The sequence below is a fragment of the Monopterus albus genome, unplaced genomic scaffold (assembly GCF_001952655.1).
Source record: "Monopterus albus unplaced genomic scaffold, M_albus_1.0 scaffold59.1, whole genome shotgun sequence".
Taxonomy (NCBI): Eukaryota; Metazoa; Chordata; class Actinopteri; order Synbranchiformes; family Synbranchidae; genus Monopterus; species Monopterus albus.
Genome location: NW_018127939.1, coordinates 814,893 through 827,440, shown reverse-complemented (window position 1 = coordinate 827,440; position 12,548 = coordinate 814,893). Strand labels below are relative to the sequence as shown.

Genomic DNA, 12,548 nt, shown 5'->3' with positions numbered 1-12,548 from the left:
CTCTTCTTTCCTGTGACTACTGGTTAAATTAATGATAATAGTTCAGCCCTAAACTGGTTGCAGTGTGTTCCTGTGTCTACTTAAGTGGGAGCATTCCTCCCTGTCTGCAGCAGGTTGACAGGCTACCTTAAGTTTTGAGTTGGCATTGAGCATGATGTACTTAATGGAGCCCTGGATGTTCTCAGTCCAGCTGGCCAGCCATGTCACAGTGCTGTCATGTCGAACCTCCTTCCAGTGGTGACCAGCAGGGGGCACGGGAACACAAGCCTCTCTGTTGGCACAAGAGTAAGCAAAAGAGAATGTGTGCATGTGTATGGAAGCAGTCACAGCATTCAAGTACAAGGTAGAAGGTCCCAGAGGCTCCAGTCATCTAAACATTAATGCATGACACCAGTAACAGAAGCGGATACTTGAAGTTGTCACCTCTGCCTGCGTGAGGGAATACAAGTCCAAACAGCACACTATGCTACTGACAGTGAATGGGTAACTATATACCTGTACATAACTACATATAACTTACATTACCATAATTTTTGGGTTATGTACTGTTTTAACATTTTTCAGAGGTTATCTGAAGAAAACACCTTCAATCAAATCCAAACACTGCACCATCTGTAGCAGTGTATCGCCAGTGCTTTGCCATTTTTTTTTTTTATAATACAGCAATGTATATTTTTAAAAGACGAGTGAATAGCATAAAACTTCAAGCTTTTAAACTCTTTATGCTTTGAAAGCAGTCAAAATGAGGGACTTTTTCCAAAATGCTGCTTTTAAAGCAGACCATTTCTTATGCATCACTACATTGTCATAATCCCACTCTCACTTGCTGCAGTTGATTATGACATCCTCAGGTTGAATCCTACTCTTCAGCATGCCCTGCTTAGGGTGCTCGCCTCTACCCCTGAACAGCCCTGGAGGCTCTATCTTAAAGTTGCCAATCCGCTCCTTGTGGTGGTCCAGTAGACAATAGCCATACTCATCCGCTATCTTCTGGTTGGCCTCTTTCAAAACCTATCAAAAAAAAAAAAAAAAACATATACACACATATATGTTTACATACACACAAATAAATTATTTGTCATTAAGAACCTGAATTATCTGCACTAAGCTTCTTTAGACACCGACAGGAAAATATACAATAGACTGTTTGGACAGCATAAAAAAATAAAAATAAAAACCCTAAATCTTACCCGTTTCTCCTCCTTGGTCATGTTTTTTCTGGCCTCCACCTTGGCTTTATGCATGGCATGGATCTCTCCAAAGTCACATTTGTCAAGATCTTGTATTAGTGCTCTCTCTTCATGGGTCATTTTCTAAAAAGGCCAAAGTGCATTACACTGTAATCTCATCTTGAGCTGGGATTTTTTTTATTAAATCAGCATAAAAATCAGGCAATCATTTAGTGATACACCATTCAGATCAAATATCAGAGAATTTAACACCAACAATTTGGATAATCACTTGAGCTTGTCATTAATCAAGCACAAAAAACTGGGAAACTGTGATAGGTATTTTTCACTTGGCGGTACTGACATTTTATAAACAATTTATCAAATACGTTATAAAATAATCAACAGATTCATCTATAATAAAAATAATCATTAGTTGGAGCCCTATCCTAGAATGCATAATTAACTCCTTTTGTCATTTAGATAATATACATACAAGACTTTTCATCACAATTCAAAAATTAATGAAGCTTCTAGGTAGAACTTTTTAATTCAAAACCTCCATCAAATAGGAAAAAACTAAACAAACAAAAGCTACACACCACCATACTACTTCATTAAATTTAATGTGAGCTATTAATAGTGTGCAGAAACTTTGCTGAACAATACACAAAAACTAAACACAAGCACAATGAATCAGTGGCCTTTCATTTAGTTACTCATGTGGAGAGGACAAAAAGCAAAAAGCAGTCATTATGAAACACTAGAGTACAGACCATTTGCTCCTAAGAAGCGAGCTACACAGTACATACAGTTCTGATCGGTGCTACACTGAAGACAAAAGCAGGACAACAGCTTCAGTTTCAATTATAACTTGTCAACTTTCTGAAGTTATTGCATAAAGTGTCATCCCTTCAAAGGGGTCTCTAATAGAGCAGCAACACACAGTGGCACAGCGGAGACTTTATGATTCATCTCAGAAGTCTTTGGCACTAAAATGTCAGGACAACATGAGGGGTTTTTTTTAATATGGACTCCTGCCGATGAGTAAGGAAGCCATCATTCCGTTTTGAGAACCACTTTCCTACCTAAAATCCTTTTATGAATGTCTATTTTTAAGGTCACGCTGGCCTCGAACAGCAGAACATTAAAGTGAACAATGAAAAGGGCTTTTAATGACCAGCACATTTTGACCTCATCACCATCACTCATCGCTATAGCTGCACAACAAAAACAGGCCAGTAACCCTAGCAGCTTTCACATAAAAACACAGATAACATATGAAGACTTACTGCAAATGGGTTAAGTATGGGACAAAGAAAGGAGAATCTAACCTGAACACAAACATTAAGAATAAAGGAAAGGACTCATCTATCAAGCCTTTCAGAGCAGTACTGATCTACTCCAGTGTTGTCATCTCGAGTCACAGGAGATGAGGTGTAAAAACAGACCTGTAAATCACACACATCTCTCCAGACACACTCTGACAGTGTGGACACAGTCTGTCTGCGTGTCTAAGCATGACTGACACCCGACAGTGGGCGGGCACTGAGGGCAGTGGAGCGAGGAGAGTTTTTCCGGTTATAATAAAACAGTTTAATTGGATTTGTTCATATGCAGGGGAGCTACTTGTATGGATTAGCATATCAATGCTTTCACACAAATCGTATTTTCAAGTGCATTGAGCACTAAGCAGCGCAAAATTAATTCTGCATGATATGCCTTGGGGCCTAGCACGGTGTTTTCTCTATAGAGGACATCCTGACAGACTCCGGCGTGCATGTACCTGTCACAGCCGCGCACATAACCCATACTTCACAAACATGTATTTTACAATTTACAAACACAAAATGGTGGATTATAGACAGTTATTACTGTATCAAGTAAGAGTTTCTGGAGAAGCCAACACTGCTGATGTTTTACTTTTTACGTCAACATCAGCATTATTCCCCTAAAGTAACAAGAGAAACCGAAAACAATGAACTCATGTACACAAAACTTCCAGTCAACCTCATCATAGCATGCAAGGAAACACTGTTGGAAAAAAACAACCAACTACATTCAAAGAACTGACCAAAACTGTTATGTAATATAATATGTTTTACTTGAAACCTTAATATAAATGTCACATTCACCTCATTTTCAGTTGTCCTAGTTGCAGGTGTCAGTTCTAAAAGCCAGTGAGGAGTATTTTTTCCTTCCAAAAGTGAAAATATTTATGATGCCGTTATGCTCTACCTTCCTCCAGTCTTTAAAGAAGTTTTCCCTGAACACCTTCTTGGTGGTATATTCATGGTCCAACATCTGGGCAAAGAACAGAGCCACCTCCTCAGCTGCCAGGCTCAGCTTCACCTTCTTGCCTGTACACATACAAACAGAAGTCTATCACTAACAATGATGCAGTTTTTCTCCCCACCAATGTCTTTGCTTGGGATACATGGGTGTTTTTATGACCTCACTTGCCTTTCTTAAACGTGATGTCATAAACAGAAACAGTAAAGAATGCAGCTTGTCCATCAAACCAAAGGCTCATTTCTACACATTTGAAAGCTCAGAGTCTGATCTAAATACAGTAACACCCACCTATGCTCCTCCAGAGCCCTGTCAGATTAATCCATGAATTTACAGGAGCAGGTTCAGGCACAAGGAGAAGGATCTACATTCATCCTCACTACTAAGACTGAGCTACAAACAAGCATATGCACGCACAGGAATTAACAGATCAAACCAACTCCCCATAAGACACAGCAGTGGCTAAATTATCAACAAAGCAAAACCAATAACAGTCACCAGTGTGCGACTAAATACACCTTCCCTTACAATTGTGTGTGAGGAACGGATTTAGGGAACCTACACATTGGCACTGCTTAGATTCACCTCTTAGAGACTTCTTTAGTTTTACACACAACTTGTTGTTCCTTCTCTGTAGGTTTGGTTTTAATTTCTACAAATTAGGAAACTTGAGAACATACACGCATCAGCTATTATGACCACTGACAGGTGAAGTGAATAACACCGATTATCTCATTACAATGGCAACTGTCAGTGTGTGGGGTATATTAGGCAGTAAGTGAGCATTCGGTTCTCAAAGAGAAGGGGTCTGCAGAGAAGATTCCGAGAAGGTTCTACAGACCCCTCACACCCTGGACACAGACAGACTGTCTGAACTCTTCCCCTCTGGATGGCGCTACAGGTCACCGTATGCCAAAACAACCAGACACAGGACAGTTTCTTCCCTTGGGCCATCACTCTCATGAACAGTCCATGTTTACATGTATAACAAGATACACCACCACAGTGCAATAACTTAAGTAATTGCTGTTCATACCAAATAGTTCGTTTTCAACTTGTAGATACTGCATGTACACATTTATCAGTAGTTTGTTTTTTTATCTTTTATTCCATTTTATTTGGAGCACACTGGGGGCCACGGAGCTGAAGTCAAATGCTTGTATTTTAACATACTTGGCAATAAAGACTGCTTGATTGAGACTGTTGAATTTGTCTAACAAATTATCTCTAAATTCTCCTCAAGACAACAGTTTTCACTCCTTTTACACAGGTTTTTCAGTGAATGGCTGACATATTTGTTCCCGTTCTGACAGCAGAACTATAGAAGCAAACGGATCCACAGAAGATACGCTGTGAGCAGCAGAGTGACATGAGTGCCAACCAACTGCTGCACTGACTCGTATGCACACAGTATTAGGCAGGTGGTCATAATGTTATGGCCGATTGTTGCAAAATCATTCCAACATGATTTTAAACCATCTTTAAAAATGTATTATGAAGTTACAATATTATTCAGACCCCCAGGTGCTTCCATTTTCCAAGTTGTAGTCTTCAGCCCCAAGCAATTTTCACTGAAGTGACATCATTTGACAAAACGTAGCAAATTTCTGACAGCTCCCTCAGTAGCCAAAAAGGCTCGATAGTGGGTTGTTTTTTTTTTTTTTCACGTTTGCTGCGTTTGGTAATGCTGGTTTGATATAGGCTATAAGTAAAACTACTGAGAATCTCAGAAAGCTTTCAAAAAAGTGATTTGCCCTGTAGAATGCATGAAATTTCTGAGTCATTATCTGTGAGGTACCACAATTATTTTAAGGTAGTGTCACGAGAGAAACCACTTTTGAGTGTGTCAAAATAGCTCAGGTAAAACCCTTTCACCCTGTTCCCATCACCCTCTCTCACACATTAAACATCCACGCTCAACTGACCATCATAGAAAAAGTGAACATCATCAGGTAGAGGCTGGTACTCAGGAGGGAAGTAAGGTCCTTTATGTTCCAGGAACCTCCATTTCATCCCATCTTTATATTTCTCTTCCTCCCACCTGACAGAAAGCAACATGATGAAAAAAAATGAGGATGTATCTGACAAAGTGAAAATTACTCCTTTCTGGTTTCCCCATGCAGTTAGTGTTCAGTTGTTGTGAATGTGTGTGTGTGTGTGTGTGTGTGTGTGTGTGTGTGGTGGCTGGGTGGGGCCAAATCAATGCAAAATGAAAAGAGCAGCATTTCCCAACCATCTCCAGCGATTCTGCTCCTCCTCCTTCTTCTGTTTGATCTTCAGCTGTCTTGCCTCTTCCTTCTCCTCTCTGGTCCTCTTAGGAGTTTCCCCTTCCTCTTTCTTTACCGCCTGTGCCGAGAAAAACACTCAAAATGTCAAACACACAGCGTGAACTACACCGTGAGTATTACCTCAGGAAGACTGAGATTTACCTTTTTGGTTCTCATCTTTAACTTCTTTTTCTGAGCTTCTCCGTCACTTTCATCACCCTGTCCACGTTGCTTATCTTCTTTCTTAGAGCTAGAGGCATCGAGAAAGACAGTCGCTTACACAACATGAGAAAATAACATGTATTTAGGATGCCCAAACAACATTGTTAGCCATACTCTAGTACTAGTATCAATAAAGCTCACAAGTAAGGAATGCTTTAATATCAGGCCAAGTCAAAGCTCAGACATCTGGTCACACTTACGCATGTGTAGCAGTGGACTGTGAAGGGCCTTCCATGGGCTCATCTTTAGTTCTTTTCCTTTTCAACCCTTTCTTTATCACAGTGAAGTTGTCATCCTCTGGCTCCTGTTTTATGGACTCACTAAACCACAGGAATAACAGACAGGGTCCGTAATAAAGCTCAATACTCTTGTCATCTTTTTTTTTTTAATTTTTGTCCTTTTTTCAGTCTGAAGTCCTACTCATGTGGTATCACTGACTTATGTATTTATGCTGGATGAGCGACAAGTCACTTCACAGTGACCCACCCTAAACTCCAGTTTACAAATAAAAGAAATGTTCATCTCAATTAAAATGTTTAAACCTTCCTTGTTTGATCCCCTGGGAAACATTTTTAGTATAAAAGTCAAGACAAATATGCCTCAGGTGGCTCTTTATGATCTGTACCAGTGTTGTCAACAAAAACTACAGAGAAAAATATTCACAGCCAGCCTACTTTCCAGGACAAAAACAAGAAAAGATCATTTAAAAGTAATATTTGATAACGAAAACTATGATGACATGTTTTACATTTTTTAATCAGCCAATAAAAACTAAGTGATAATGTGAAAGACTGATGAATGGGAATTAAGTATTCTGTGGAACCGCAAGATGTTGCTCAATTCATCTCCATTCTGTTTGAATTTTATAGTGCCAATTGACAACAAAAACCATCTCAGGGCACTTTGATAGTATAGTATACTTCAATAGTATAGTATAATTCAACTGTAAGTCTTAAAAAATTAAGGATAAAAATGAAAACAACACTAAAACCAATATAATCAAAAGACTAAAATTAGACTCCAACACCCATTTTTGTTACAGTGACTAAGATTAAAACAAAAAAATATATTAACGGCAGGAAATTACTGTGCAAAGATCTGAACTGTTCTGCTTTTTTGTAAACTTTGTCTTGGACAATCATGCACTTGAGCTGTTCATTTTGAATCAGCCTCTATTTAACAAGCTGATAACAACGCAGAATAAAAGCTGAATGGTTCTTTCTTACTGCTGCAGCCTGCCACAGTGTTAGTTAAAGAGTTAGGACAAAATTATCCTGCATGTCGAACATTTAAAAAAAAAAAATCCTTAGGCACACACCGACTTATTGACCACAAGAAATCCCACATAATTATGGTAATTAAGCAACATTATCTAAACGGTAATGATGATGACATAATTACAGCAATCAGAAATAAAAATAATAATAATAATGCAACTGCAAGCTTGAATTTCCCTAACGAGTGAGGAATTGGTGGGAATGGGTCCAGATTTAAAAAAATAAATAAATTCAACACATTAGACTCACTACTGCTAACAGATAACAGCGCTCTCCTTTGCTTCACATAACATTAAGGAGGAAATAGGAAAAATGTGAAGCACTGTAGCACGTAATTGTCAAATGAGCTTATTGAATCCCAACTGAAAGTCACAGCGTTATCAACTACCTGATACACAGTACGAAGCTAATGCACCCTTTCTGCACTTCCACAGTATGACCCTTGATGGCTTGTGATTGAGGGTAATGAACCTTCTTTCAGGTTCTATGGTCTCTGACTACATCTGCTCTTTGCTGCAAATGCTGCTCCCATTTGTGTTCCAGCACAAAATAAGGGGGCTGTAGAACCTCAAAACAAGATATCTTGGACATTATTCAATAAGAATGCCATTTTATTTCTTAAAGACATTCTGTATCATTTCAATGTAAAGGTTTTTTTTTGCATTTTAATAAAAGAGGAACACATTTACATATGTGAGAAAACAAAACAAGGTGACTGGTGAGATCATCACGTCATGACATCACTGACCTTTATACCAATTATACACTAGTTTCTTCCTTTACTTTTGGACCTTTGCATTTCTCCACCAAGTTTAATGTTGGTAAATACAAACCGCTAACCATTTTGCCACATATTCACTATTTTCCCTACCCCATCTGCTCACAGGAGAACCTGAACAGCTCACAGGTGCATGACAAAATAATTTGGGATTCCAGACCAAAGTGAAAGTGCTTACTCCCACTTGAACATTCTTTATGAAATCATTATGCTAACAATAAACAACTGGTTTTACATGCCTAGAAAACTACTTGAGTATATTACAGCCACACTGACTAAATTAGCTAGAACAGCGTCCCTTTGCATCAGGCTTCATGCATCAGCTCCCATCAGGGATGGAGGTATTTTTAATGTGACAAGTAAATGCAGAAACCATACTGCCTGCCTGCAGGTGTCACACTGTATCACAGTCACATTCATTCCAAATTAAATAACCAAAATATCCATGTTCTATCCTTCGCAGCAGACACACCACTTGTGAGCCAGAACTCTTTTAATATTCACGAGAAACTGCACATATAGGAGAAGCCTCTGTCTAAGTTTTTCCCTATTTTATTTTTACTGTGCTTTGCAGTGCTGTGGTGTACGCTGAGGCCAAGCTGTTCAGCTCAACATGGAGGAACAAAAAAAAAAAAAAAAAAGCAGTGTGTATAAATGGTCATGTTTTTAGTATACTGCACCACTAAGCAAAATCCATAAAGACTTATACAAAAGGAGGGTCACTGCGTCTATTGACATTTATGGTCTGTGGTTCTAATAGCCTTATGCTTCTTCCCAACTCTGCTGCAAGACTTTAACTTTCCTCCCAGCATGAAACCGGCTCATCTAGCACAGTTACCACCTGAGCTTTTCTGAAGGAATAAACCCTAAAGGGAAACATTAAAAGTCAGATTTTAACAAAACTGTTTTTCCAACTGACATCTCCTTTGAAATGTCACTTCTTGTATTTGGTTGGGCTAAGTCCATGTCTGGGAAACAATCCATTAACAACTCTATAGAAGCACTACTGCGAGTCACATTCGGCACAGCAGGCCTTCAGCCAAAGTCTGCCATCCCAGCAACACCCTGCTGAGCATCCAACGAGTCAAACCAAGCATTCTCATTTATTACGTTCCTGACAAGCCACAGATATCTGTCTTCAGTGCAGAGTGAAATTAATTTTCTCTGAGACAGCTTAACACATTGTAGGTTATAAAATTGGAAAGGCTTTTGTCCAGGGCCCTTGAACATCAAAACACAGGATTTCATTTCTATCACCTCAGGAGGGAGGAAGAAGCAGGGGAAAAAAAGAGGAGAAAAACGCAATTTCTGGCACAATTGCTCCATAGCAGCTTTTCAGTTTACTATCTTGGCCTTTAATAAGATACAATCTACGGGCATTATGGCTTCATCCCTACCTGGGGCTGTTGGCTTGCTCCATAGTCTCGGTCTTGGGTGTCTTGAGCTGAGGGAAGGACATGCATTAAAGCCCAGCACAACATAACTGCACTGCAAGACACACACAGAGCTGGCCCATGACACGGTGCGCTGTAACACACTAACTTCTTGCATTTAAACAACTGTATGCAAAATGACTTAACCACAAAGAGGCCATGTTAGGTCGTCCAGAACTCCCACTGAGTACATTCATGGATGTATGACACATCTTAGTCTGAATGACATACAATTTCGACAAATGAAAAATATCGGGCAAAGTCTTTTATCCGAATCTCTTGATCAGAGGTTGAGCAATAAAAAAAAATGTATCCATTTTGATAATTGGTTTATCAAGCAAAAACACAAATCATTCTTTATTTCCAGCTTCTTCAATGTGAGGATTTGCTCTTTATCACTATCTGAATAGCTCTTGTTTTGGGACAAATCGGTTTGCCTGTTAGACAAATCAAACAATGTGAAGATGTCACCACGAACTCTGAACTGTGATCAGCCTCTTCCATTATTAACTAAAATTTTAGACAAAACAACTACCAAATTTATCCACTAACAGAAAAACTGTCAGATTAATTTAAAATTAAAATAATGATAAATTGCAGCCCTTAACATAACACTGTGCTGTGAAGTGGGAGGAGGTAGTACAGCTATTATTAAATGACCTCATGTTATCAGACAAATTATGTTGCTTTAAACCATTTAAACACTGTAACCAAAACACTGCCCTGTAGTCTGGTTGTTGGTATGCATGTAAATATACTTTGCCACTGTTGTGGAGACCAGACAGCATTGAGGTAACCTACTGTACTGGGGCAAGCCGTTGCACACAAGCTGAGCTGGGGTCACTGGGTAACAGGGGAAGGAATTTTCCCCCTGGTATCAGACGTGCTAATTCCATAGAGGGCAAGAGTTACGGACAGACTCGCATGACCATCACAATCCCTCTGCTGGCCAAAACGACACTGAATTTCCATTAAGATGTTCTAAGTATGGGTCAGCTGAAACGGGACACATTTTAGCCAAATCTATTGTTCAATACAGACAGAAGATGATGAGTGGTTTACCTTCTTATGAGCCTTTTCATTTTCCGTTTTCTTTGTAGATTTAGTTGGCTCTGCACTGCTCATCAAGATGGAACAGGGATGACAATGAGAGGAAGACAAAGGTTTTGTTAATGATGCCAGATTTCTAACACAAGCAGTTATGCAGGTATAGTACAACTGCAAGAAGAAATTAACTATCCTTGCTACTGTGACATGACTGAATGAGCCCCTATAAAAGGGTTTAAGCTGCTCTTTTCAAGTTTAGGCTTATATTGAGAGTATATTAGGCTGATATTAGATTTGTGTCTCTGCCTGGTTTGTATCATTCTAGGCAGACAATGTTATAAAATACCAACAATGAGACAGGCAGAGGATCCCCTGACAACTCTGAACTTTTCAATTTGAACTTTACAACCTTTGGGGCAGGTTACATCATGAAACTGAGCTGCAATTATTCCCTTGATGTGTTCATTTTTTATTTTTAAATCAATCACAATTTTACCCAAACATCAGAGTAAGGCAGTACACCAGTTAAAGCAGGAGGCACTGTCATGCTCAGGAAAATTTGTTCCACGAATCTTGGACCTGAGGAGGGGTAAGTTGATTCTTAATCAGTGATTCAGTTAGTGTGCCATGAAATAACATGAGGCTATCTGTCACAGACAGCAGCCTGCTCTACTGCCAGTAGGACTTACAGGTGTCTATTTATCACTCTGCTCTCATCAATTACACAAGCCAATGACAGATCACTCCACATTCATTTGTCTGCTCACATATGCATGGTAATAAATGCATCAGATATCAAGTTAATTAATTTATTCATATGAAGATAGAGCACCCAGTGTACTCAGTGAAATGAATGCACGCACTCAATGCCACCAGCCAACACAGCACTCTCTCTGTAACACTTTCTTGTGTCTGTCCTTTAGTAGCGCGCACACACATACTTCTATATGGTTCATACTCTTCATCAGCATTCGAGAAGGAGCTTGTTTTTAATCCAAATTAATTTGTCTCCACAGATCAGCAATATGAACGGCAACGCTGACTGTAAAAAACAGCTTTCATGTGTGGGCTGTGTTAATCCTGCACAGATGTTGGATATGCAGCAGTCGGGTCACATGCATGTATTATTATGGAGCTGCTTCAAATCTGCAATTATAACAGGAGGTCATTCGGCTGATTTATTTGATTAACACTTGATTGGCTCTTGTTGAAGTAATAAGTTCTCGCAAACCATCTTTCTATGCATTCTTTTCTGTTTCCCACAAATCCACACACAACGCTTACCCGTACTTAACCGTATCACCCCCGGCGCCAGCGCTTTCATAACCACTCAGCCTTTTCAATTTCGTTGCTTTGTGCTTGGCCTTCCCGTCTCCTTTAACGTCCTTCTCTCTTCCCATCTCTCACGTGTACCTTAGCACAGCACAATGCACATAAAATGTCAATAGCAAATAGATTCACATTATTAGAATATTTACCGCCCTAGAGAGCTCTGGCCTACAGTTAGCCAATTAGCTAGCTAACTTCAGCCAACTGCTAACAGAAACTTACCTTCTCGACAGGTAGCTGATTCCAGTCACCTCTTATTCTGCGTTGTCAAATCAAGTAAAAAAAAAATACATTACATGACTAGTCATTAAAAGTCAACATATCAATCAACTTGCGAAGAACTTGTAAAATCAGATAGTACAGAGTTATTTTTCAAGTAAAATACCTTTGGTAGATAGAGCAGTATGTGGCCCGATTTTTGCGAGCGTTAAGTTCAACTAGCATCAAATCCAGCTAAACTCTGATTGGCTGGACCAGTTCCGAGAGTGGCAAGTTGCCAGGTTGGGTGGTGTCACGCCATGTTCTATGACCCGTCCGATGCAATGACCAAGATTATGCTTTGGCTGTGTCCGAAATCACTCCCTTCTCTCTATATAGTGCACTGTTACTGTAATGTGTTCACTATGGTGCAGTGGTGTCCAAATGTGTAGTGTGTAAATCTACCCACTATATAGTGCGCTCATAAATTCTGCAATGGAACGTAAAAATTTGCATACATGCCATGTTCACCTAGT

General features: G+C 39.4%; 1 protein-coding gene across 1 annotated transcript in view; it reads right to left on the bottom strand.

The window, feature by feature from the left end:
- The window catches only part of LOC109961793 (DNA topoisomerase I, mitochondrial), a 31,238-nt gene extending 18,906 nt beyond the window's left edge, over nt 1-12,332 (bottom strand). The window contains exons 1-13 of the mRNA XM_020602929.1: nt 12,200-12,332; nt 12,037-12,073; nt 11,770-11,898; nt 10,501-10,555; nt 9,403-9,449; nt 6,151-6,270; nt 5,891-5,978; nt 5,695-5,807; nt 5,387-5,502; nt 3,408-3,529; nt 1,191-1,313; nt 824-1,011; nt 127-271 (exon numbers count right to left, since the gene is read on the bottom strand). Coding sequence (XP_020458585.1) covers nt 127-271; nt 824-1,011; nt 1,191-1,313; nt 3,408-3,529; nt 5,387-5,502; nt 5,695-5,807; nt 5,891-5,978; nt 6,151-6,270; nt 9,403-9,449; nt 10,501-10,555; nt 11,770-11,885 — 1,233 coding nt within the window. The 5' untranslated portion in view covers nt 11,886-11,898; nt 12,037-12,073; nt 12,200-12,332. The remainder of the gene's footprint in view (nt 1-126; nt 272-823; nt 1,012-1,190; nt 1,314-3,407; nt 3,530-5,386; nt 5,503-5,694; nt 5,808-5,890; nt 5,979-6,150; nt 6,271-9,402; nt 9,450-10,500; nt 10,556-11,769; nt 11,899-12,036; nt 12,074-12,199) is intronic.
- Nucleotides 12,333-12,548: the final 216 nt, after the last annotated feature.